Here is a 24286-nt window from a genome sequence, read left to right as displayed (position 1 = left end):
TAAGCTTATTATCTAATATCCATTTATTTAAATTAGAGCCGATAGCCTGTGTTGCTAGTGCTCAATGTCTTTTTTTTAGTCTAAGAATTCAATTCATTAGTCTAAAATTAAAATAATAATAATAATATACCTACTCCGAGAAATTCTGATTAATCTCGATATATATTATAACGCGTATAATCAGGAACAAGAGCTGATTAAGAAGGTAGCAGCAAAACAGCAGGAATCCTCTAGATGAATGGAATTTGGAATGGAACATTAATTCAGGCAGGTTTGATGAACATTACTTATGGAGTAACCAGGTACTTTAAATGACCAACTGGTCAAATTGCTCCTTTACGAATTTGGTCCGGAAATTAGTGCAGAAATAACATAAAGGAAGCCGAAAATTTCTCTTAATATTTAGAAGAAACTTTTCAGCCAAATAATCTTTGTCGAACTTCACACGCAGGAGGAATATTGAAATTTCTAGATTTCTAGTCCATGTCCCACGAATTGGCCTACTAGACCGAAGTCAAGGAAGAAGTCAGCAAGTTAAACGTTAAAAAACCTTTTGGTTATGATTGGATAAATGGAATAAATATTAAATAAATATTAAATCTTTACCAACTAAGGCTTTCATCTCCTTAACATTAATTTTTAATAGTAGGCTAAGATTGAGTCACTTTCCAACATAATGGAAATGTGCAGAAATAGTTACGGTTGCTAAATTAAATAAACCAGGAAATGTTGAGCTCGTATAAAAAAACTGGTTTACTGCTTGTTTTTCTTAAAAACTCTGGTTCATCTAAATAGACTGCTTCCACTCCTAGAGCAAAACTAAAACACAGGGAACAGCCAGCGACTCTCACATTGATATTCTTCAAGAATAATCAAAAACCCTTCGTCTTATTGTTTAATCACTCGTGGTTCGTTAGCAGCAAAATTATTCATGAGAACCTGAACTTTCCATTCATCAAAAAGGTAATTCAACACATTTCCTCAAAATATTTTGTCAGAGTGAATAGACACGGCAATAGCTCTTCTGAATTAATTTAATGAAATAAGAAGATTAAAAAGACCTCATGTACTGGATCTTCTATTTAGAAATTAATGCAATTTTTTTCTTTAAACAATTTCAGGGAATTTTTCTAATTTATACAGTTTTTTTTTATTTATTTAAACATCATATCGAAATTGTCATATTGTCACCTTTAGGAACAATCATCTCCGCTATTTTTTTCATTTTGATATAACATTTACTTATTATCTTTTTGAATAGATTACGTATGTAATTAAAAAGAAAAAAATTATTTGTATACATAGGATTTGCCAATCCCACAAAATCTCTAAAAGGTCAACAAAGACGAAGACCCATCCCGAAAAAAGGTATAACTCATCATTGTATCAGCCCATGAATTTCATTTTGTTTGTTTACATATTACGCACTCTCTCTCTCTCTCTAGATCTCTGTGCTCTGTGCCAATTCAGATACATACAGAAGGCTTCAATTTTTGCTAAAAATGTATGCAGAGTGCATATTGCGCCAACTGTGTTTTCACTTTAGGAGAGAGAATTTACTAAAAGTGAAATTAATATGAAATGTATGATCTTGAAGAATACAGAATCTTTGACTTTAGCAAAAAACAAATCGTATCGTATAGTTCAGGTGTTTCTGCATGTAAGTTAGCGGCTAATGTACTGCCATTATACTACTATAAAACTGAAGACTTTTCTTAATATCGCTTTAAATGCATATTAAATTCCTATTTTTTTTGTTTATGTAGTACATTTTTTACTTGACATTTACATGAAAGTTACCGTTATTCCAATTTTTCAAAAACAGAATGCAATTGCCTCCAGACGATGCGCATATTCCTCAACTTTTCCGTTCTTTTATTTCTAGAAATAATAACTGCTTCATATTTCCGATATATCGTAATTTTAAATAACGTAACAAACGATTTACTAACAGTGAAAACTTTATAAATGTAACTACTATTGAACACAACCCTGTACATTCTTTTTATAATGTATTTTACAATGTATTATTGTTGGCTTTTTTATATAGTGCAGAAGAGCTCCTTCTACATTTTTCACATTCCGAAATATAATTAGTTATTAAAATTGAAAATTAATAAAAATTGTAAATTCCTTTTAAAAAAATGTGAAGATTAACAAAAAAAAAATGTTAACGGGAAAGCAATCAGGGAAATAATTTGTGTCATCGTGTGCGTGTGTATAAACACGCACGACGTCAGTGAAATATTATGTGGAAAGAATGAAAAAACTTAAAAAAACATCAAGTGCAGATAGGAAAATGAGTGAAACTATTTTAATCAACTGGAAAAATTAGAGCAAACTTAAAGAAACCAACACAATCAGCAAACATTTATGCAAATTTGTTTGCATGTTATTAAGTAAGTTAATGGATGAATACATTGCAGATATCTTTTCAACGTTGCGAAAACAAGTAATTGAGAATCAATGGTTTATTTAATTTCGCCTTTTGTAAGGTAAAATATTCTTTAAGCGAAGACGACTCGTTTTGTAACAATTTATATCGTTAATGTTTATATATAGATTGGTTAGTGCTTGTTGATTCTAATCCTTTTACTATGTTTAAAAGCTAATTCTCTGTATAATCAGTTGTTAACACCATTGCAAACGCTAAATTTCTAAATGTTTGCCTTCACTTTCTTATATTCTTTAAGCATTCCAACTTTTATAGCTTGCGAGACATGTTCTCTTACAATTGTCCTTTATTTGCTTATGCTTTTTCCACAATATAAATCAATATAGACTAATTTACGTACTGTTTCGAATATTGGTAAAAGTGCATTGAACAAACTAAACAGCATAAGTATGAATTTGTCAGCGTAATAAACGATTCAGTTCAAATGGCACGCGTGAATTTTTTTCAAATCAAAGCTTCGAACACAATCAAACATTTGAAATTATTTTTGTAGTTGCCTTTCAAATTAGATAAAATGCATTGAAACAACAATCCTTTGTGTGTTCAGCATTATTTAAATAATATCCATCTACGATATGCTGATCTTTACATCTTTATTATTTAGTATTTCTGTTATTCTTATAAGGCATTCATATCAATATTTTGTGTAACATTTGTAGTTTCCTTTATTAAAAATGTATTTCCATTTTATTTTGTAAAATAAATTTTGAGCCAACATAAATCCCTTCAGCTTTGGCCGTTTGTCTCGTAGTTAGTTAACTAATAGGATAAGGTGTGTTAGATCTTCGGAATCATATTTTTGTATATTCACTCTATGCGTCTACACATTTATATACCGTAGATATTGGGTATTAAGGAGACATTGTGCCGTGAACACCTCTCCCGTGTTATTAGTTGAACTTAAGAAAAATATTGCTTACGATTTGCATTCGTTTGTCGTTTGATCTTTTTTTATATGTTGTTTGATATTCTGTGTAAAAGATGTTACTGTATAGTGTGAAAGATATTAACATTTTTCAAGATATGTTTGTATTTCGTTTATAGTACGTGTTTGTGATCTATTTATTAAAAACAAAATAAGATTGAAAAATTCGACCTTGATTCTCTGTAATTTTCAACCCGAATAAACCCATAATGTCGTATTATGCGGCTCTATTCATAAACCTGACAGTCTTTTAAATACACTTAAATACATACAATAAGTATAATTGTTACAAGCAGAATGACAAGTTTGGTTACCTTCAAATTTGGCAAATTTGGTGTGGTATATAAAAGAGTCTTTCTTGTAAATTTTTTGAAAACAAATGACCGTTTAAATAATTTGCGATATTTTTACTTACTCACTCATTGCTAGCACCTAATAGATACTTTCTTTTAATTTTTTAGCCTCTCGAAGCTTCTGAATACCTCATCTTAATCAATTTTAATTGACGCCTTTTCCAAAATAACTTATAAGACCGACAAAAAAAAAAAAATATGTCTAATCATACTGACATTGATTACGAAAAGAAATTCCGTGAGGATTTGGCCAAAGCGACAGCGCTTAGTTTAGAACAGCAGGCTTTAGATGAATACAATCGTACGAAAAAATATGGGCATTCATACTCAGAGGCCACACAACAAGAAGCAAAAAATAAATATTATGCTCAGCTCAGAAGACAAGAATTTTTACGTGGGTTTAAAGTGGAATCAACGGGCGGTGGCTCGCAAGACGAGCCACTCCAGAAACCCCTAACGTTACCACAAAGACGTCATTCCGAGGTAACGCATCGTCAACAAGTGGGTGTAACTATACGCCATACACCCTTAGAAAGGTCAAAAACTCCTCCACCTTCCTCCACGGGACCGGAAAGTGATTTAATTAATTTTTCTAGTCCCACATCAAAGAAACCGGAACAAAACACTTTTGAAAAGTTAATACAAAATTTACAAAAGCTGCAAACCACAACCCAGCAGACTGCTTTAATGCCGTTAGGTCCAACAGCAGCTGCTCCTATATATCCAGTATATATAGGAGCTACGGCTGCAACGCCAGCAACATCTACGCCGTTTGTTGGACGCGCGAGTTTGCAGTTGGTACCATTTACTTCTCCACCACAACAACAAAAGGTTTCCTTAACCCACGACGAATTGCAAAAACTTTACAATATGCGAACGCCATCAACAGCGAGTCTCTACGGACCGCGACAAATGGGCTTCGTGGCGTCACCAGCATCTAGTGTTGTGGGTTCATATTACTCCCAAATCCCAGCCGTCCCCAGTGGAGGAACTTACGCTACTGCCACAACAGCCAATATTCCACCAGTTTATTCGAATGCATATGGTTTCTCACATCAAAGTATTACTTCGCAGCAAGCTTATCAGTCAACTAGAGATGGGGCTGCTAACACCAGTTCCGATAACGGTACAGTGGCCCCTTCTCTACCGAGTATGCCTTCTGGCTTACGTCGTCACACGCCTCCTGTTCGTAAATCGCGTTCAGGCGATGATTTAATCGATTTAAGTCAAGAAGATGAGTATGTGTCTATTTAATGTTTCTATGGTTATATAAATATATATGCAGATTCTAATGAAATTGTTTTTGCATTATTTGTTTTACAGCTCTCGGGTTAGTGTGCTGGAAGCGTTTGATCCTTTGTTAAACGAAAACGATGATGGTAAGAAGTCGAATTTTTTTTTAAACTCTTAGCATAAAATTGTTGACAAACATTAGCTATAAGTCCATTCATTAACAAGATGACTAAGAAAATAGCAGAATGTAAAAAGACATCTACAAACTTATAATAAACGAAAAATCGAATAAAAAATAATTCAAGGATTGAATTCAAAAAAGATTGACTTAAAAAGATGAATTGCAAAAAAAATAAATAAATAAATAGCTAAATAAAAGAACTTCTCATAAACCAACAAAAAGTAAAATATAAATAAATAAATAAAAACACATATTTTTTCCATATTATAATAATTCAACCGGTTAAAAAGGCTTAATTTAGATTTATTATTCGGTTGATATAACAAGTTATTTTTGTGTTTTCCTGCAAAAAAAAAAAAAAAACACTTGTGACCATTTTCATGTTTATTTTCTAGTTTCTAATTAGTCACCAGTGGTTTGCTCTTAGTCGTGGCGGTTAAAAACCAAAAAAAAAAAAAAAGAAAAATCGTAATAATTCCAAGAAAAAAGTTAAATGCGCTTTATTTAAATTAAAATCTATTGTTAGAAACACATCGATTTCCAATTTCATGGTGTGTGATAAATTGTTTAAATACCCACTACTCATTTCTTCGATTCTCTTCTTTTTTTTGTTTTTTTCTGGTTAGGGATCTATCATACTTGAGAAACGCATCGATAGGATTAATACTTTCCGTACATGAGATTTCAAACATCTTCTCCTATGTTTTTCGAACACTGATGAAAGAATTATATCTTAATCCAGTTGTAGCTTAAATTGATTGTTAAGTTTTACACCAATTCATATCAAACTGATTCTACAAATGAGTAGACTGTTGTCTTCTTTTCGAACCACTTAAAGTTCGCGGACCACATTATCGGTTCACCTCCATGAATTCTCTGTTTTCTGCGTTTGAGATTCTAAAAAAAAGATTTAATTTCCTTTATACTATGCGACACCATTCATAATTATTAAAATAATAAATTAAAGCTTTTCACAGATATTTTCCTTTTCAGCATATGATTTCACATTGTTAAGAGTAACAGGCGAGAAAGATTATCTCCCTTTAAAGCGAATTTTTGATATGCAAAATACCAAGCCACAAATTTAGAAATTGAAAATAATTTTTTTTTTGTAATTTCTATATCGAAATTTTAGGTGGCTATATAAATATTTACGGCTGGATTATAGGTCAGTATCTATTGGAAGTTGTAACGTTAGTTTTTTGTCTGAAGTGCTCGTGCTAACAATGACTTATGCACACGCTCAAAGTTGGTCTGTGGCCGGCTGCTAAGAAACCTGTAGGTCAAGTTTTCTGCATCAGTTTTTGCAACCGTGGCTTCCGCAACAATAAATAGCAATTTGCAATACCAACAGCCGGATGGATGCACAGAGGGACATATCTAAATCGACTCAGGAGATTACAATGATCAAGAATATATGTACACTTAGATGCGTATTTTTTTTTTTTTTTTTTTTTTTTTTGCGTTTTCCTTTCTGGGTGTCGTAAGCGGGAGGATAAAATTGGTGCAACGATACCTCGGTGATGGATACATATAATAGTTGTCTATTATGGATCGTGAGAAAATTTGATATACGTGATAACGCAATTTCTTATGAATATATTATAATAGTATATATATATATATGTGTAGGTATATGTTTTAACATCATCCATTGAACAAAGTCTTCCCTCTTAACCGCCACGTTTATTTTGCAAAATTAGTTTGCTTTATTTATTTATTATTATTATTTATTTTTTTTTTTTTGAAAGCTAGTTCTTTATATATGAATCACACTCACATTCACACACGCACGCACACACACACACACACACACAACACCCATGCATATACGCACCAATCTCACATGCATACACATTCTGTACACACTCATTATGCTTACATATTTACTGACCTACATGCAAACATGCGTGCGTGCGTGTGTGTACGTAGACGGATGCACATGTAAACAGTAGAAGAATTTAAAGGAATTTTTAGTTAAATTTTTCTTGCCGAAATTTTGCGTTTTACCAATTTTCTTCTTTTTACGCTCTGTCCCTCTCTCTTTCTCTCTCTCTCTCTTTGTTTGTCTCTCGCCCTCTCTTTCTTTCTATATATATACATATATATATATATTTTTTTTAAATTTTCATTTAAGAGAAATGATTGGTTAATGTGTTTAATAATGGTTAAGATGCAGCGCTATATTTTAAAGCTAAGGTCTGATAAAGCAAAAAAAAAAAGCATTTTTTTTTTTTTTTTTGTAATATTTTTCATTAAAATAACTTTTTTTTTAATTGTAAAAAAGTATTCATATATGGTCTTGTCTATGTGTCTCATAAAAAAAAAAAAAAAAAATCTTTATACATTAATTTATTATACATTCAAAATAATTTGTAAACTTAATAAATTGAATATATTCGGACATTTTTTTCAACAACTCCCGAATGAATATCTTTTTGGGTAATTGTGTGTTAAAAATGTTCTCGAATAAAACAAATGTAACGATTGTGTTGTTTTATTCATTCGTTTACTACGGGATGCGGTTTGTAATAATTATTACGGGAACTTTATTTATACGTATCTTATTCGGTATTATGAACATAGTCCTTTTTGTTTATTCGTTTTCTAATTTTAATTGTTTATTTTCAACATTTCCCTCCGCCCGTCCCCTTCATCATTAAGCTATTGCTGCATTATAATCACGTTTGCCTTATTTTAAACATATTAACCACCATATTCTTATCACTGCTACTCTTTGTTGTTTAGTCGTTTGGAATCACGTGTTTGTTTGTTTGTTTCTCTTTTTACTTAATTTGAAATATATAAATATATATATATATATATATATATATATATGATTAACATACTGATTTTGGTTGAATTTTTAAAAAATTATTTATCAGCGATTAGGTATATTAAAGTGTATTAATCAATATTGTCGGACTATATATATATTATTACCAGAACTTTGGATCAACTCTCGAATGGTTCAAACATTTTTGTATACATAATTCGTAAGAGTTTAATAATTCTTTCATTCTCATTTTGTACATCTGGTGGCGATAAAATGATAGATAAAGTCAGACACGCCTTACGGCAAACCGTTTATTTCTAGCATCATCTATAATCAATATCTAAAACATGCAAATTCCTTGTTAAATATTAAACCCGCTAGTTAGTGGACCAGAAGCTCTCCCACACTGGCCATTTAGACAAGCCTAAAGTATATTTATACCAAGTATTAGCTTTGTAGTTCTTAAACTTGGTAAGTGCATTTTAATTTTTTTTTTTTTTTTTTACCGATAGCTTGATTAGATTGACGAGTGATCGATCATATTTGTAGGCTGATGACGGACGATTTCGAAATGTGGCTTATGTTCACGAACTAAAATCGATCAAATATCAGCTTTTTATCTTAATTTTTGTAAAGCGAATCGTGGATGAAAATCGAGTCAAAATTTTATACTGAATTTATACTGATATATGTACATCCGGTGACAGGTATAAAAAACCAAATCATTTTTAATTTGAAGGGGAGCCCTATTAAATATTAAAGGCATATTTCTTTATTACAGTTGAAAGAATTTTGGACACTTTAATTATATAAAATACCGCTTAGGCAAGTTGGTAATATTGCGCGCAAAACCTAACTGTATTTCGCTAAAATGTTTCAAACTTATAATTCGTCGGAGAGCGAAAAAGTAATCACAAGCCGCAACGGCTGATGAAAACAATGAGTGAAACAGCGAATCTATTTTTATTTTTAACGTTTCGTCGACAGATTTTGCAATTCATGGTTGAGTGACGGCATATTGGAAAATCACTTTATCCATATATTGCGTCTGTTCCTCTTAAGCGCTGGGTTCAGATAATTTTTCGTTGCGTGTAAAGCCACAGGTGTTCGATTTTGCCGTCGCTTACAAATAATTTCTTATCTTCATATCCTTTTTGCATAATGGATAGCAATTGATGATTTTCGACAGCACTTTTTTTTCGAATTAAACAAAAAAATTATGTTTTTTCAAACCGCATCTCGACGTATTCAAATCGTGAAAAAACTATGTTGTATACACTTCGCCAAGGTGAGCTATAATGTAGCACGAAGTCAGAATATATAGTATTTTGGTCAAGAAGTATGCAAAAAATTGTCGAATATGATAAAATGTTAACTATGCCATCTCTTGAATGTATGAATATACTCTGTCGATAATACATATATGCTGCTTAAGCAGTGTCAATGGAGGAATTCGTAGCTTCGTCTTATTCGTAGCCTCGTCTTATTCGTAGCCTCGGAAAGTATTTCGCAAAAAATTTAATTGATCGATTTTATCTGATTCTTCTCTTCTTATGTTTAGAAGAAAGTGGCTAAAGAAATTCGTTCGGTAGGTAATCTTTGATAGCAACGTTTGTATGCATGTTTGTATTCAATATATATAAAACGTATATTTACGTTACATTTACGCTAAAAGTATATGACAAATTTAATATGTTGTTTAGCGGTGAGAGGTAAATTATGGTTTTGACCGCGTTAGCATAACAATCGACGGACAGCGTATGCAAATAATCGCCCAGCGAATCATATTCGCGAAATATGAAAATCAAATTCAATCAATCAATTTTTAGCCTTTCCTTATACGAATCCATGTTGGTATAATAGAATTTTTTAAAAAGTTTCAAAATATATATAGAGTGATTTAGATTATATTGTTGTTATTGTCAATTATTTATTATTTTTAGGTAAAAACAAATTAAATTGATTGATAGGACAACTTAGATTCGAAAAGAGAAGGGAAAGTAGTAAAATAGTAAAGCAATAGGTGACTAAAATGATGATATAAAACTTAAGAAAAAAAAGCAAATTTGGCAAAAATATATAAAAAGAGAAACAAAAATAAAAACTGCGAAACATTTGCACAAACATCTAGAGATCGAGATAGACAGAGATAAAAAGCATTTTAGAGAATTTTTTATTTGTATTTTTATTTAATTTTTTTTTGCTTAATAAATTTTAATTTCGGGAACTTGCACAAAAAATCATTTCTTGAATGTTCCGATTGATGTTTTCAGAGAGCGACAAAGCATCTGACTGCACTTCTTACTATGCGGAATATGATCCCTTTGATTACTTGTATAGTGGTGGCAGTACTCATTACTCAGATCCCGTTTATGAGGCAGTTAATAAATTTGATAAAACAGCCGTGAACGTGAATGGTAAAAGAAATATTTGAAATTCAAAATAAAAAAGTTGAATTTTATAACTTGTTAATTTCTATCCTTGCAGTTGGAGACAAGACGAATTGCAGCAATAGCCATTTTCAAAAAGAAGATAGCCTTTCATTGGGACCACTTACCCCACCACCACCTTTACCGCCACGTAACAGCAGCGGTCAAGGCTATGATATTACCACAAATACTTTCGCTAATAGTTCATCATTTACGGATCGTTTTATTAGCAATGCAGTAGGTAACAAACCAAATGTGCCTGCGTCGGAACTGAGTCATGTGCTAGATCGTCGAAAAACTGGCTCTCGCTTATACGAAATGGTTACTGAGCGTCGTACTGTTGATTCAGAGTTATTAGATTTTTATTTTATGGTAAAATCTTTAAGACAACATTATTTGTATGACGATGAGACTACAAATGTTGGTCATATAATAGCTTCAGAATTCAGTTATCATTATCCGGTTGAAACTAGCATAAAAATACTGGTGCATCCGGCAATAAATATTCTTTTTCCGGAAGCGGAGGCTAACTCGCCTAACAAGGCCCAATTTAAAGGTTATGGTGTACCAGTTGTATTTACATGCGATAGTAGGTGATATTTCTATAACCATAATCCATTTTTATTAATTTGTTTTTATTTTTTTTTTTTTCTCGTTTTAGTAAATACTCCCGTAGAATTGGTAATAGTGCAGGCATTTTGCTGTTTGGAAGGTCAAATACGTGGCTCTGTGAATGATTGTGCCGCAAAACCCATAGGGGTAGCAGAATGGTTATCAAATTTATCTAAACTCAGTCAACTAGAATGCGTTCACAATAGTTTAAAAATGGAAAAGGATGTCCAGTTAGGTTTATGCCTAAAAACAGAGGGCAATATGCGGGTTATAGCACGGACTCAACGTGATGATTATAATGATTGCGATTTACGTCCTGAGGATGTTTTGCCTAATGAAATGGCCACCACAATAACTTACGATAATATGATGATTTTAATTGAAACATTGGAGACAGAGATCGATAAGCTGGAGTCGGCAGCTGGAGATTATAATTCTCGCGCTATGCTTTCTTGCTCCGGCGTTGTACAGGGCGTTAAAGCCATTTGTGCCTTATTGGGTTCTATTGATACACTGGAGATAGCCGCTTGTGTAGGAGAATTAAAACATCTATGCGAAGGAGGTCAACGTAAATATTCCAGTTCGTCCAATAATCCAGAAATTGTCAGTGATTGTGGCGATTATGCTGAAGTGAATTTGAGACCGCGTTCGATGTTGGAAAAAATTAGACTAAAATGTAATCAGTTGCGCGATGCCGTCCAAGAGCTAATCGAGCTTTATTCAAATGTTTTTCGAGTTGATTTTTCCGTGAAAACCGTTGATTATTCCAGTAGTAAGTAATAAAGAAAACAAATTGTACTGATCTCTCTTTCAATATCAAACAATTTTTCCTCAGCTCCTCTACATATCTCATGCGTTTTAAAACCGGTAGTGGTCAGTATTAATTGTCTACATCGCCCGCCACCTCTATGGAAATATGATAATTATTCGCTAGGTGTACAAATTAATTACGGATCACGTTTCATCTCAGATCCGGTCGTGACAAGATGCTCAAATGATACCAGTGGTGGATTGTTTGCGCGTTTAAATTTTTCTGCTTGGATTACGTTTGAGAAAAATCCCATCTGCACTTTACCACGGGAGGCACGTTTATTATTCGTTTTATATGGTATACAAATAGCGGAGAATGAACCGAATTCTAATGAAAGTACAGAAAAGCGTCAAATAACTACCGAATTGGGTTGGTGTGCAATACAGCTTTTCGATTATAAAAGAGAAATGATTTGTGGTTCATATTTGTTGTCTATGTGGCCGGCCACAGCAGATAAATTCCTGGGGCCTGCTCCGGCACGTGGATGTCATCCGCAGCCTGATTTTTGTCCGGTGTTAAGCATTGAAATCCCACCATACGGAGGACGCATACAATTTCCGGAACCTGTAAAGAACCCAAAACCAGCCGCTAAGTAGTTACCTTCAATTCATTATTAAACATTTTTATAAGCATTCATCTTTTTTGTAGATACGATTTTAATTCCTTGGACACTAATTTGCAACAAGAGCTTTTGGATACCGCCGAACAAGGGTATCTCGGCGCTACCGACAAACGTGAAGTCTTTTGGGAGAAACGCTTATATTTGCACAACTTTCCCTACGCACTAGCCAAAGTTTTGCATGCTGCTCACAGTTGGGATTATGCCAGTCTCATGGATTTACATTCTCTTTTACATTCTTGGTCGCCTCTATCACCCCTACAAGCTTTGGAGTTATTATTGCCTCGCTACCCGGATGCCAAAGTGCGAGAAAAAGCAGTGGAATGGATTTCACAGTTATCCAACGATCAATTAGCGGACTATTTGCCGCAATTATTGCAAGCGCTTAAACATGATACATATGAAGCATCGGCTATGGCTAAATTCTTACTTTGTAAGTGTTTGGAATCACCACGTATAGCCCATCATATGTATTGGCAGTTGGTGCATTCGTTGCCGGGGGATGATCCACAAAATTCCATTGATTCGTCTTCGGTAGCAAATGAATTGGACGCCTCTTTAATAACACAAGCTCGTTACTATCGTCGCAATAAAATGATGCTACGTGCTCTGTTGGCAATATGCGGTGAAAAGTTGTCCAAGCGTTTTCTTCTTCAAAATCTTATGTGTAAAGTACGTTTCTTATCCCATACCTATCGATATCGCATACAAAAATTTCTTTGTAATACTTATAATATCTTCCGGCTATAAGGAAATGACTGACTGATGATCGAACATGTAAGCAAGGAGACTTTTCAATATATTGTCGCTTTTGTTAATGACAGCCGGAAGAGTTCAGGTGGATCTGGTATAATAACAATTATTGTAAGCATTTTACGCGTACAGGCAGTTGTGATAATATGAATAAATTTTCATTTCGTTCGTTCATCTGCCTGCCAACAGTAATTGGATTAGGAAACTAAAATATATTTAATAAGAAGTAGATATAATCCGCTACCAAAAGCATGAGATCCAAAACTGAAACATTGGTCGGGGCTATCATAAGTTTGTTCCAAAAATTGTCTGCAATGGGCGTCTTTTTTCAAAAACTGCCAGACTGTGAAGTATAAGCAATAATATTCAAGATTCCTTTCCAATCGAATACACGTTTTTTTCCTGTTTGTAATTTGTTCCTTCATTTCGTAAATTTGGTTTTAGAATTTAGCGAATATTGCTGAGTCTGTCAAAGAAGCTAAAGAATCTATGCGTCAAAAGATTTTATGCGCTGGAATGGACGGCGTGCATCAAGAGTTGTTAGACAAACCTACTTCATTGCCGTTGGGTCCCGAACTAGAGATTATCGGGGTTAATGTGCGCACTTGCAGTTATTTCAATTCAAATACATTGCCCTTGAAAATCTCCTTCATAGGATCCGATAATGAACTGTTGCCAGCAATATTTAAGGTAAGCTTTAAAAATATACATATATAGACTTTGTTATAGACAAAGTTCGTACTTAAAGAGCGACTTAAGTTCCATTAATCAAAAAAATTAAAAAAATATGCTTTATATTAGTTAATATGGCTGAAACTGAACAGTGAACTTCTAAAATGATATATCGATGCGTTTTTCTACCCGACTTCCTTCCATCATTAGCATTTACGTGAAAACTACTTATTAGATTTTGTTTTTCTAAACAAGTGAACTTTTGAAAAGAAATGTTTTTTTAAAATTCTTACAAAAAACGATTCAAAAATACGGCACTGACAAGTGAGCTTGTTTGTCCTGACCCTGCGGAAAACGAATAGTTTAGTGAGTTTATATAGATTTTTGTTTAATCAGCTCTCTCGTGGATGATGGTTAGATATACAAAATGTGTGAAAAACTCACTCCAGTATTTTTGAATTTGTCTCCTAATCCTAAGTTCTATTTTAATTTTCTTTAACTTGAAGGCTGGTGATGACTTACAGCAAGACATGCTTACTATACAATTGATACGTGTTATGAATAAAATGTGGTTAGCTGAGGGTTTGGATTTAAAAATTGTGACTTTTAATTGCGTTCCCACCGGCTATAAGAAGGGCATGATTGAGTTAGTATCCGGCGCTGAAACGTTAAGAAAAATTCAAGTTGAATATGGTTTAACGGGCTCATTTAAGGATCGTCCTATAGCCGAATGGTTGGCGAAACAAAATCCCAGCCAATTGGAATATCAAAGAGCAGTAAAGAATTTTACGGGTAATAGATAAACGATGCTCCTCACCGCAATTGAATGCTTCAATGTTTCAAATCATTTTACAGTTTCTTGTGCGGGTTATAGCGTGGCGACATACATATTGGGAATTTGTGATCGCCACAATGACAATATAATGCTAAAAACATCTGGCCATTTATTCCATATAGATTTTGGAAAATTTTTGGGTGATGCTCAAATGTTTGGCAATTTTAAAAGGTAGAAAACAGTTCTTTTTATTTATTTATTTGTTTATTTATTTATTCATTTTTTTTTTTTATTGTGGTGTGGTATGTGACATATGTTTAATATATCATATAATTTAATAGAGATCGTACACCGTTTGTTTTAACTTCGGATATGGCTTACGTTATAAACGGAGGTGATAAGCCTTCTACAGACTTTCATTACTTTGTGGACTTATGTTGTCGTGCCTTCAATATCATACGTAAACATGGTGATTTAATTTTACATATGTTAGCCTTAATGGCTACGGCTGGCATACCAGGAGTAACAGCGGATGCTGTAACTTATGTAAGAAGGGCACTATTACCATCGCAATCGAATCCTGAGGCCGCTGCCTCATTTGCTAAAATGATACAATTTTCATTAAAAAGCTGGTTCACCCAATTCAACTTTTTCTTGCACAATTTAGCGCAAATGCGTTTCACCAATGACGAAGGCAGCGGAGAATTATTATCATTTGTTCCTAGAAAATATACGTAAATATTATTAACAAATAATTTTTAATAACTAATATTATCTTTAGGCGATTTTGATTTTTATTTAGAATGCAACAAGATGGCCGCTTGAAAAGTGTTATGGTTGTGCGCTGTCAAAAGCATTACGATATGGAAAAATATTATACATATATACTAAGAGTTACTAGGCATGGTCAACCAGATCCTACACATCTATTCCGTTCCTATAAAGAATTCACCGAATTTCATCAAAAATTATGTTTACATTTTCCATTAGCCAAATTACACAGGTAAGTGATAATATATATATATATATATATTGGAAAGTAAATATAAAAATATTCGGAAGAAGATATCCGAAGGATATTGCGAATAGAAGAGAAAGGCACTCTGCTTATATATAAATTATTTACACTACATTTATTCATTCTATGAAATTCATATAACATTTCAATTTTTCGTAATCTACTTTGTATGTGTAAGTGTACGTTTGAAGCGTGCTTTAATCACAGCCAAGACATAATTGTAATCATAGATAAAATGCGGTTCAACGACGTTACTCATTTATGCATTAAAATATATGCATAATATTTAATTCCAAATATTGTACTTGAGTTTTCGCGCTATATCGCATGTTAGATTACACAATCGTTTATGATATAAACTTGCACGCAACTGAGGAATCCATAAAAAATAATAGAAAAGAAAGAGTATTACGTAAACAGAGAGCGAGAGAGGTGGATACAAAAATTGTGATAGTGCTAGATGAACGAATCCGAAATGTACAATTTCAGGCGGTCAGATAAAAAACGAGTAAGAACATTATAATTGAGCAATTCCGACCATTAAATATCCTACAGCACATTGACTAACACAATTTTTATTTTTATTATAGAACACAAAAATTATAACTTGTTTCTATAATAAAGGCAAAGGGAAATTGGCCCATAATATAACCTAATGTAGCTTAAAAGTTTTCAAAAACATTTTTCATTAACCAATTCCATGCTGCTCTAAGGTTTTACTAACATATCTAATTATTAAAATTTAATTAAGGAATGATCAACGAAATAAAGCTCGTTGAGTGTTTGTGGTATATTTGAGTAAACCAATGACTTAACATAATCCTAACAAAAGAACGGAGTAACGGTGTTATGTCGAATGAACTCATTGGACACATAGACCTCACATAGACATTTCTGGCTATTATCTCAATAAATTGATTGTGTCATGAGATAAAATGCGTCTAAATCGAAACCATTTAATCTGTGCTATAGAAAATCAGGAACCATGTATTGTAGCGGGCATGTTAAACTGTTTTAACAGCAGCAGAGATATTTTCATTATATCAAGGGTGCCTTCTCAAATTGCATAACAATACTTCATTACAATAGTTTGAGAATCGTTGTAGAAGTTAATAAAAGTGATGAAAGGATTAAAAAGCTACTTTTTCAAAGGATAAATAAGCTGATAAAAAGGATGAAAGGACGGGAGGGAGACGATTAGAGAAAAAGATAGACAGATAGATAAACAGATAGATAGATAGGTAGTGGAAGAGGGGGAGATAGAGAGAGAAAGAGAAAGAGAGAAAACGAGATAGAGAGAGAAAGAGATAGAGAGAGAAAGAGAGAGAGAGAGAGAGAGAATTAATTATATTTTCAATACACTTATCGCGCACACAAACAAGCTTCAGAAACCCGATAAAGTATGTAAATTGTAAGCCAGTTTCAAATTGGGAATGCATCTAAACATGTCCGCTTCTTCGTCTGTCCATCTGTCGGTTTGCGCAACTTTGCGATATTTGTGGTGAACATCCTCTCGTTAGCGAAAGTGAAAATATTGCCTAAAAATTTGCAAAAGAATTTGGAATTGACCTAAACATGTCCCCAAACTTTCTTACTTGTTACTGTTTTCATTTAAGAGTACATTTGTCTTGTAAAGTTTCGATTTATTAATAATAATTAGATATACTTTGCGTTTACATTTCTTGCTTAGGCTTCACTACTTTCATTTACATTGTGTCGTTCTTCTAAATTTATTATCTCCCGGCGGTATTCGAGAGCAGCGCGTGGAGAAGTTACGGGAGATTTTATGGAATTTAATTTTAAATTTTCTACTTCTTCTAATTCGTCTTCGTAAGACCGATCTTGTTTTAATTGCGCTAAAGGATTTCGATAAGACGATTGCATTGAGGTATCTTCATTCATATGTTCGTTTAGTTCTTTCGTTAAATTTCTATATTTCCTAATAGCCGACCAACTATCTTCGGATTCTTCATTATAATTCAGTTTTATCAAGCTTAATCTGGTCTGTTTTAAGCCCGTTTTAATACTCTCTCGATTATCAGGTTGATCAGGTTTTTCTTGCACTACATCGCATTCATCAGCACTAATATCAAATGTAACCCTACTTTTGCGCAATTTATTTTTATCATTCGTGCGTTCGCCAGTATGGAATTCTTTGTGTATTGAGGGCTGAAAATCTTTTGTCTTTTTTTTTTGATCTTTCAAATTTTTTTTTAAACAATCCAATTGTTTTCCAAAACTGTTCGAACCTTCATCCTTCGTTTCGCCATAACTGGCCGGCTGTTGCATCTGCGTAATGGTTTCAGTATCTGGACAATTATCTTTGCTATGTACATAAGAAAGTCGTATTTTTGAAAATTCTTCTTCAATATTTTTTACGAAATCTTCATGAATATTCTTTCCTAAATAGCCCCACGAATGGCGATCATCATAATCATTATTATCTCTGTTCGATATTAGAGAATTGCTATCGGGTTTCGCATAACTTAGTTTTTCGGAAGCTTTGCAACTTACACTTCCTAATGAGATAGAATTCTGTTTTTTATCCGGGTAATAGTGCATTGGCGTATGTTGTAATAGAGATTTTTCAGAGAGTTGATAGTCATCGTGTGAAAGATTTTGATATTTATTAAAATCTTTGATGCCGAGGGATTTTGAATCGGATGAATTTTGAACGAAATCGAAAGAAAGATCTTTCGAAGATATGTTATCGTCAAGTTCGAACGCTCCCCTAAGATCGTGTAAATTTTCTTCTTCCTGTAAGCCGGTAGGACGTCTCTTGGTTAAAGCCGAATTTCTAGTTTTTCGATTAATATCGAATTCTTCGAGGACTTTAAAGGCAACATGTTGGTCTTTCGATTTCTTCATTTGTTTTGAGCTTCCCATATCACCGGAACAACCTCTAGCTCGGGCATCTTTTGAAATTAAACCGCTTAAGCTTTTCTTTTCCAATTCAAGATTTAAAAAATCTTCCCTATCAGCAATTTCGAAAAGGTTTCTATCTACATTTCTAATGCTATCGGTACGAGGGCTGGAAGAATAATCATATGCTTGATGTCGAATTCCGGGAATAATTGCAACATCTGTTAAATCACGTATGTCCTGATGTGGTGGTTCATAACCCGTTGGACGCCGTTCTTTTATAGCAACATTGCAGACACAATTCTCCAGATTGTTTTCGTCATTAAAATTTAGTGGATTTTCAAAAGTCACGTGAAGGTTAGTTGAACGACTGCTGCCTAACGCTGCATTTTGGGAAATTTCACCCTCCCCTTCGTGATTGGCGAGCTTTCGATGATGTTCACATCTAATGGAGGAGGGATTTGCAGATTGTTCTGGCTGTGCATAGTGCTCCTGACATCGAATGCAATGATTTACACATTTACTGTTATCACTTGTAGACATTATGGTTGTGGAAAGAGGAGTATTACTAAGTCTCGAATTTTCTGTAAAATCATTTTGTGCGTGACGTTCAAGTTCCTTTTTGTCAGACGCGTTCAATTGAAAATTGGTCTTCGTCTTATTTAGATTTAATAAAGAGCACTTGCTTAAACGTCTCGCAATCATTTTCTGGACATCTTTTGCACGAAATTGTGTGGGCCAAACAATATTCGAAAGACTTTTCTCCTTTAAATCGTCAACGCACTTTACATTCATATGAAGTGATTTTCTATTGTCAGCAAATTTTAATGATGGATTTGAAATTCTCTCTTGATTCGTTGCAACTGAGTCATAGTACAAGTCATGACTCTTATCCTCTAATCTTTCTGAATCCACAAAGCTGTGAGAATCTTTCAAAAGATCCCAGTCTTCGTTCAGTTGGTTTCGTTCATAATTTGCAGGACACCCTTTTGCCGGGGTCTCAGTGCTTTCAGATCGCTCGCCGTTCTGACGAATCGGCACGTCTTGCAGGGGTCTCGTTTCTGCAGTGTTATTAGCAGAATCAATGGTCGCTGGACATTTTTTCTCCTGATCTTTCGCGATTAAATTTTCTTTACAGTTCTTCAGATCTTTTAACATCTGCAAGTCATATATGTATTGAACTTGTGAATCGATTTCTTCACATTTAATGTAACTATTCCTGTTTTCTTGCCGTTTAACAACTATTTCATTGTTATTAATACATTCCGCATTGCGATTGCACGGCTCAATTACCAATGACGATTCCAAGACTTTCGGATGCGTAACTGGGCGATTCAACGCCTCAAATATTAAAGAGGGGCGTTGGGTAGGTTTTTGTGAAGTTTTTGATGTTGAAGCTGATGATGACTCATATATTGTATCTCGTGACAGTGGGCGGGGCAAATTTTGTTCCTGCGAAAGCAAAGACGGCGCACTTTCCGATATTTTTCTGGCATGATTAGCTGCAAAAAATGTTAAGATTTTTATTAACACTTGAGCCTATGCAATATTTATTTTTCTTTTAATTACGTAATAGCACCGTCGGGTTATTTTGAGTACTGAAATTTTCGTCTTGACGGATGCGAAAGATACCATGAATTTCCGCCGCACTTTGTGAAATCTAGGTGAGAGAAATTCATAAATTTATTTATTTATTATCGAAAAGCTAATTAAGTTTCTGCACGCATCAGATAAAACGCGTGAAATGCATTCAGCCGGTCCCATTCTACTGTGGATCGATCTAAAGCTTCTTTTTTTTTTTTTTTGTTTTTCTCACATTATATCTATTACTTGGGAACGAATGGATATTAGTTTTACTATTGTCCTTTGTAATACATTGTATACGTAGACACAAACATTATAGAAAGACTTTGTTCGATTACGAGTTGACCTTTTATTGTCCGTTTGCCTCGTCGGCCTTTTTCTTTATTGTCCAGCTCCTCCACCACGCGTATGCACTCTCAGTGATTTTTCGTGCTTAATCTAAAGAGTAAGTCAGTCGCCTACAAAAACAACTGCAAGATCAAAAAATGTCGAAAAAATTAATTTCATTATTAATTAGGCAGATGTCGAATTGTTTACAACCATATGGAAAAGGTGGAATATATAGCATGCATCATAAAATTTCCGGCAATCCAGAGAGCAATGCAAATTTCTTCTACTGTTTACTGTGTTTTCTTAATAGTTTTTTTTTTTTTTTTTTTTTTTTTTTTTTTTTTTTTTTCACAAAAATGACAGATAGACAGGTAGCTATAGTCTTTTCGCTTCATATTGTTTATTGTGTATTGTTTATTGTGTTTGCTTGCAAGGACGGACCGAAAGTCAAGATGTGAATATAAATTTCTTACTTATTTCTAATGCAATTCAATTTTTAATTAAAAATGCTTCTTATCTAATGGCGTTTAGCTTTGATCGAATTTCAGGGTTAAAGTTAAGGGAATAATTTCGTACATTACCTGTTGCGAATAGCGCTTGTCTTTAGAGAATATCCATTTATTCCGTCGCCGTTGCGGGACAAGCGGTGCGGTGATATCCGTTGCTCCTTCAGCTGTCGAATCGTTTCCCTTCGCCGCTTGCTCGAAGGATGAACGATGCCTAAACCACCATATCTTTATGCCTAATGCAGAAACAATCATGCATAAGAGCATCCACAAGCTTAGGCAAAACGTTATATCGGAAACTTCTAACGAGTAAGCAAAGCAAGAGTAAAAAGTAAAAAAAATTTTAACTCAAACGTAAATGATGTAACTAACATGCAATAATTACCACAGTGGGAAAGAAAAAGGATAGGTAGGGTGAAGAGTAACTAGTGCAAACATTTAACCGGAGAATACCGAATTGATTTTCTTACATCTCTCAGAATCTCTCAAAGGTGCGACTTATTAATCGCAATTCTTGATTTGATTTCATTTAGCTAACAGTTCTTAGTATGACAATTGCTTACGAAGAACACGAGAAGGAAATTGCATTTGGCTTGAACTTTATTTCGGTATGCCGATCGTATAGTATATATTGGAAATTATTTCAAGTTCTGTATTTATCCTTTTTGGGCAGGGCTTGGCAATAGATTGTTTGCTTTGAAAATATATTTTTTTTATTTTTCTCATTTAGGTGAATTTCGAAATTGTGCTAAGAAATTGCATATCCCTAGTGCATGTAAAGAAATCACTTATGATGTATACAAGAAATGAAAATTCAATGATTTATTTGGCGAAATCGTGTGTATTCAAGTAGTGAACGTATCAAATTGAAAAATAAGGAAAGTTTATATCCAAGTTACGGCGTAACGCTAAGGCATAAGAAGAAAACGAGTTAATAATCGTCAATCGATTTACGACTATTCTTGTAACTTTTGTAAAATTCCGTTACCGGAATGGGTGCCCGCCTTAACCGCGAGCGTACAAAATATGGTTATACCATGTACTCGGGAGTACAAATACGAGCGTGCCTATTGAAATAAGCTAGACCCTCTTTGTTAGTCTATGTATAAAAGAAAAAAAAAAATTTTGCAATCATTCAACCTTGAAAGTACCGATCAATCCGTTTAACTTGCAGTAATATGGGTCAAAAACTGAACAATCATCTTGTAGTTAAAGAATAGAAAAAAATTCGCTCTAACGCAAGACCGTACTTGTCGTACTTGTTGATATGATGAATTACCTCGAGAGTTTGTTGCTTGATGATTATCCAAAATTATCATTTTGTGGTCTTCTTTTTTTTTCTTCTATTTATTTATTTATTTTTCTTTTTTTTTTCAACTTTGTTAATATATGAATTTTATATATACTATAAGCTTTATTTCTTTGTGTCTTCTCTTCCCTGATTTTTTTCGAGATTTTATGCGATATTTTTCGTATATGTTAACTTCACCGCAGCAGTAGACCTTTTGTTTTACGCGTCATTCTGTTCGTTTTGTTGTAGCTCTGGTTATTAGAAACAAAAAAAAAAAAAAAAGAAAAGAAAAAAAAAAAGAAAAGAAAAGAAGAAAAGATGTTTCTTTTTATCTTTATATTTCATTTATTTATTTTTTTAATTTTTTCCAGCGATAGCTTTCCCAAGTTTTTTTCTTTTTCTATTAGTTGTTATTCAATAAAAAGCCCATTTATTTATAAGTAATTTTGTTACTCATTTTCAAGTGATTATTTGTAAGTTGTCGTGTACTTAGTTAAGAAACATATGTTTTTAATTTAAATTTTTTATTTTATATCGTATTATTAGTGTTTTCTGTAACGTGTGTTATTGAATAAATTAATACTCGTGTATAGCGAATTTTGAATGCGAGTATATTGGCGGGAGGGGGACGAAAGTAAAGTGGAGTTTTTTTTTTTTTTATAGTTTTATTTCACATATATATTTATTTATAGTTTACCCAGTGGCATCCATGTGGGCCGCTCGAATGTCAAATCGGTGGCTGAGCGACGGCTACCGGAAATACAAAAATTTCTCTTATCTCTGTTCAATTCAGCCGATGAGATAGCACACTCGGATCTGGTTTACACTTTCTTTCATCCGTTGCTAAGAGATCAGCAAGAGGCAAATTTGGAAATGTCAAAAGTCAGAGGTGATGCATTTTTATAAAACATTTCATCTAATATATATATATATATATATATATGTAGTACTCGGGAATTAAATAAAATAAATTTTGTCATTCTGTAACATTATTGCAACATTTCGATTGTCTCTGAAAACATATGTACATCTGATTATGTCCGTATTTGGATCGATTTGTCCGCTATCCGATATATTTTCATACTTTCTATCTGTTGTGTTGCTTCAATTATCATTTGTAAGAAATACAATCGAGAAACATTTCTGTAGAGTAGAAAGTCGGTCAAAAGAAGAAGCCGTCTTCCCGCTATCAGCAAAGAGTGAATGAAACATGAAGAAAAAAAAAAAAATACAAATTACATCAACGCTCGATCGAATTGCATCGATCTTCAGTAGATAGGCATATTGAAATTTGTTATAATTGTATAAACGATTTTAAATAAATATATCCGCGTTCAGGTTATTGCGTTGATTGAGTTGAGTATCTCAGCAGTGTATTGCTGCGCTAATGTTTTCTGATTCGTTTTTAAAACTTATTTTAAATAACATTTTCAGAGGTACGACCACAAACGTGGCGGGAATATAGCAACGAAGTAGGTCAGTTAAAATTATCTTTGCAATATCGTCGCGAAGTTTTGACTGTAATGGTAAGATATAAGATAACTTTGTATTTGTGTTAATTGAAATAATAATAAAAAAAAAAAACAATTGTCATCGAATATTTTGCAGATACATCACGCGAAAGGTTTGTCTTTGCTTCAGGGCGGTCAAGAACCCAATACCTATGTTAAATGCTATTTGAAACCGGACGATAAAAAGGCTACGAAACGTAAGACCAAAGTTGTTCGTAAAACTTGCGTGCCAAGCTATATGGAAACTGTAAGTGTTCAGCAATATTGAAAATGCCTTACCTAAACGATCTGCTACGTGTGCTTAACGTTTCTTTAATAGTTGGAGTATCGCATGCCTTTGGAGATAATAAAAAATCGCGTTTTACATGTCACTGTATGGTCCCACGACACTTTACAAGAAAACGAATTGCTCGGTGGTTTTCAAATCGATTTGAGTCAATATGATCTGCGCAAAGAGCTGATTGATTGGTTTCGCTTGGGCTATGTGTCACGTTATTGATAAATAAAAATATCTTATAAAACATTTCAGTTGTTTAAGGAATTGTTGTTTAAAAAAATATTGCAAAAGTTTTATATGCATATATATGAAT

General features: G+C 33.4%; 3 protein-coding genes across 5 annotated transcripts in view; 1 reads left to right on the top strand and 2 right to left on the bottom strand.

Annotated features, from left to right (window-relative positions):
- Nucleotides 1-2756, bottom strand: part of LOC119632717 (dysbindin protein homolog) — an 8801-nt gene extending 6045 nt beyond the window's left edge. The window contains exon 1 of the mRNA XM_038025783.1: nt 2733-2756. The gene's annotated coding sequence lies outside the window, so the exon portion shown is untranslated. The remainder of the gene's footprint in view (nt 1-2732) is intronic.
- LOC119632713 (phosphatidylinositol 4-phosphate 3-kinase C2 domain-containing subunit beta) lies at nt 1573-24286 on the top strand. Of its 3 annotated transcripts, none has more exons than XM_038025778.1 (17): nt 1573-1660; nt 3842-4971; nt 5057-5112; nt 10197-10340; nt 10411-10941; nt 11014-11736; nt 11800-12367; nt 12424-13066; nt 13592-13837; nt 14326-14611; nt 14675-14825; nt 14936-15328; nt 15397-15597; nt 22878-23074; nt 23620-23711; nt 23794-23943; nt 24016-24286. In XM_038025778.1, exons 2-17 carry the CDS (start codon nt 3932-3934, stop codon nt 24193-24195), a joined length of 5601 nt encoding a protein of 1866 aa, XP_037881706.1. In that variant the 5' UTR covers nt 1573-1660; nt 3842-3931; the 3' UTR covers nt 24196-24286. The 3 variants fall into 3 exon arrangements, with proteins under 3 accessions (XP_037881706.1, XP_037881704.1, XP_037881705.1); XM_038025776.1 differs by lacking the exon at nt 1573-1660 and adding an exon at nt 1998-2399; XM_038025777.1 differs by lacking the exon at nt 1573-1660 and adding an exon at nt 1998-2452.
- LOC119632714 lies at nt 17049-22251 on the bottom strand. The gene is made up of 4 exons (XM_038025779.1): nt 22174-22251; nt 20970-21196; nt 20044-20134; nt 17049-19976 (listed from the first exon to the last, which is right to left on the bottom strand). The coding sequence occupies exons 1-4, from the start codon at nt 22211-22213 to the stop codon at nt 17299-17301; spliced, it is 3036 nt and encodes a 1011-aa protein (XP_037881707.1). The 5' UTR covers nt 22214-22251; the 3' UTR covers nt 17049-17298.

The sequence above is a fragment of the Glossina fuscipes genome, unplaced genomic scaffold (assembly GCF_014805625.2).
Source record: "Glossina fuscipes isolate IAEA_lab_2018 unplaced genomic scaffold, Yale_Gfus_2 1, whole genome shotgun sequence".
NCBI lineage: Eukaryota > Metazoa > Arthropoda > Insecta > Diptera > Glossinidae > Glossina > Glossina fuscipes.
This window is presented reverse-complemented; position numbering and strand designations above follow the sequence as displayed.

Bases quoted from the DNA above. Each gene is read 5' to 3' on its own strand.
- LOC119632713 (XM_038025778.1), top strand. From the start codon at position 3,932: ATGTCTAATCATACTGACATTGATTACGAAAAGAAATTCCGTGAGGAT. The intron at 15,598-22,877 runs GTAAGTGATAAT...ATTTATTTATAG, and splicing joins CCATTAGCCAAATTACACAG to TTTACCCAGTGGCATCCATG. The intron at 23,712-23,793 runs GTAAGATATAAG...AATATTTTGCAG, and splicing joins GCGAAGTTTTGACTGTAATG to ATACATCACGCGAAAGGTTT.
- LOC119632714 (XM_038025779.1), bottom strand. From the start codon at position 22,213: ATGATAATTTTGGATAATCATCAAGCAACAAACTCTCGAG. The intron at 21,197-22,173 runs GTAATTCATCAT...CTTACTCGTTAG, and splicing joins TCAAGCAACAAACTCTCGAG to AAGTTTCCGATATAACGTTT. The intron at 19,977-20,043 runs GTAATTAAAAGA...CATTTTTTGCAG, and splicing joins TAACCCGACGGTGCTATTAC to CTAATCATGCCAGAAAAATA.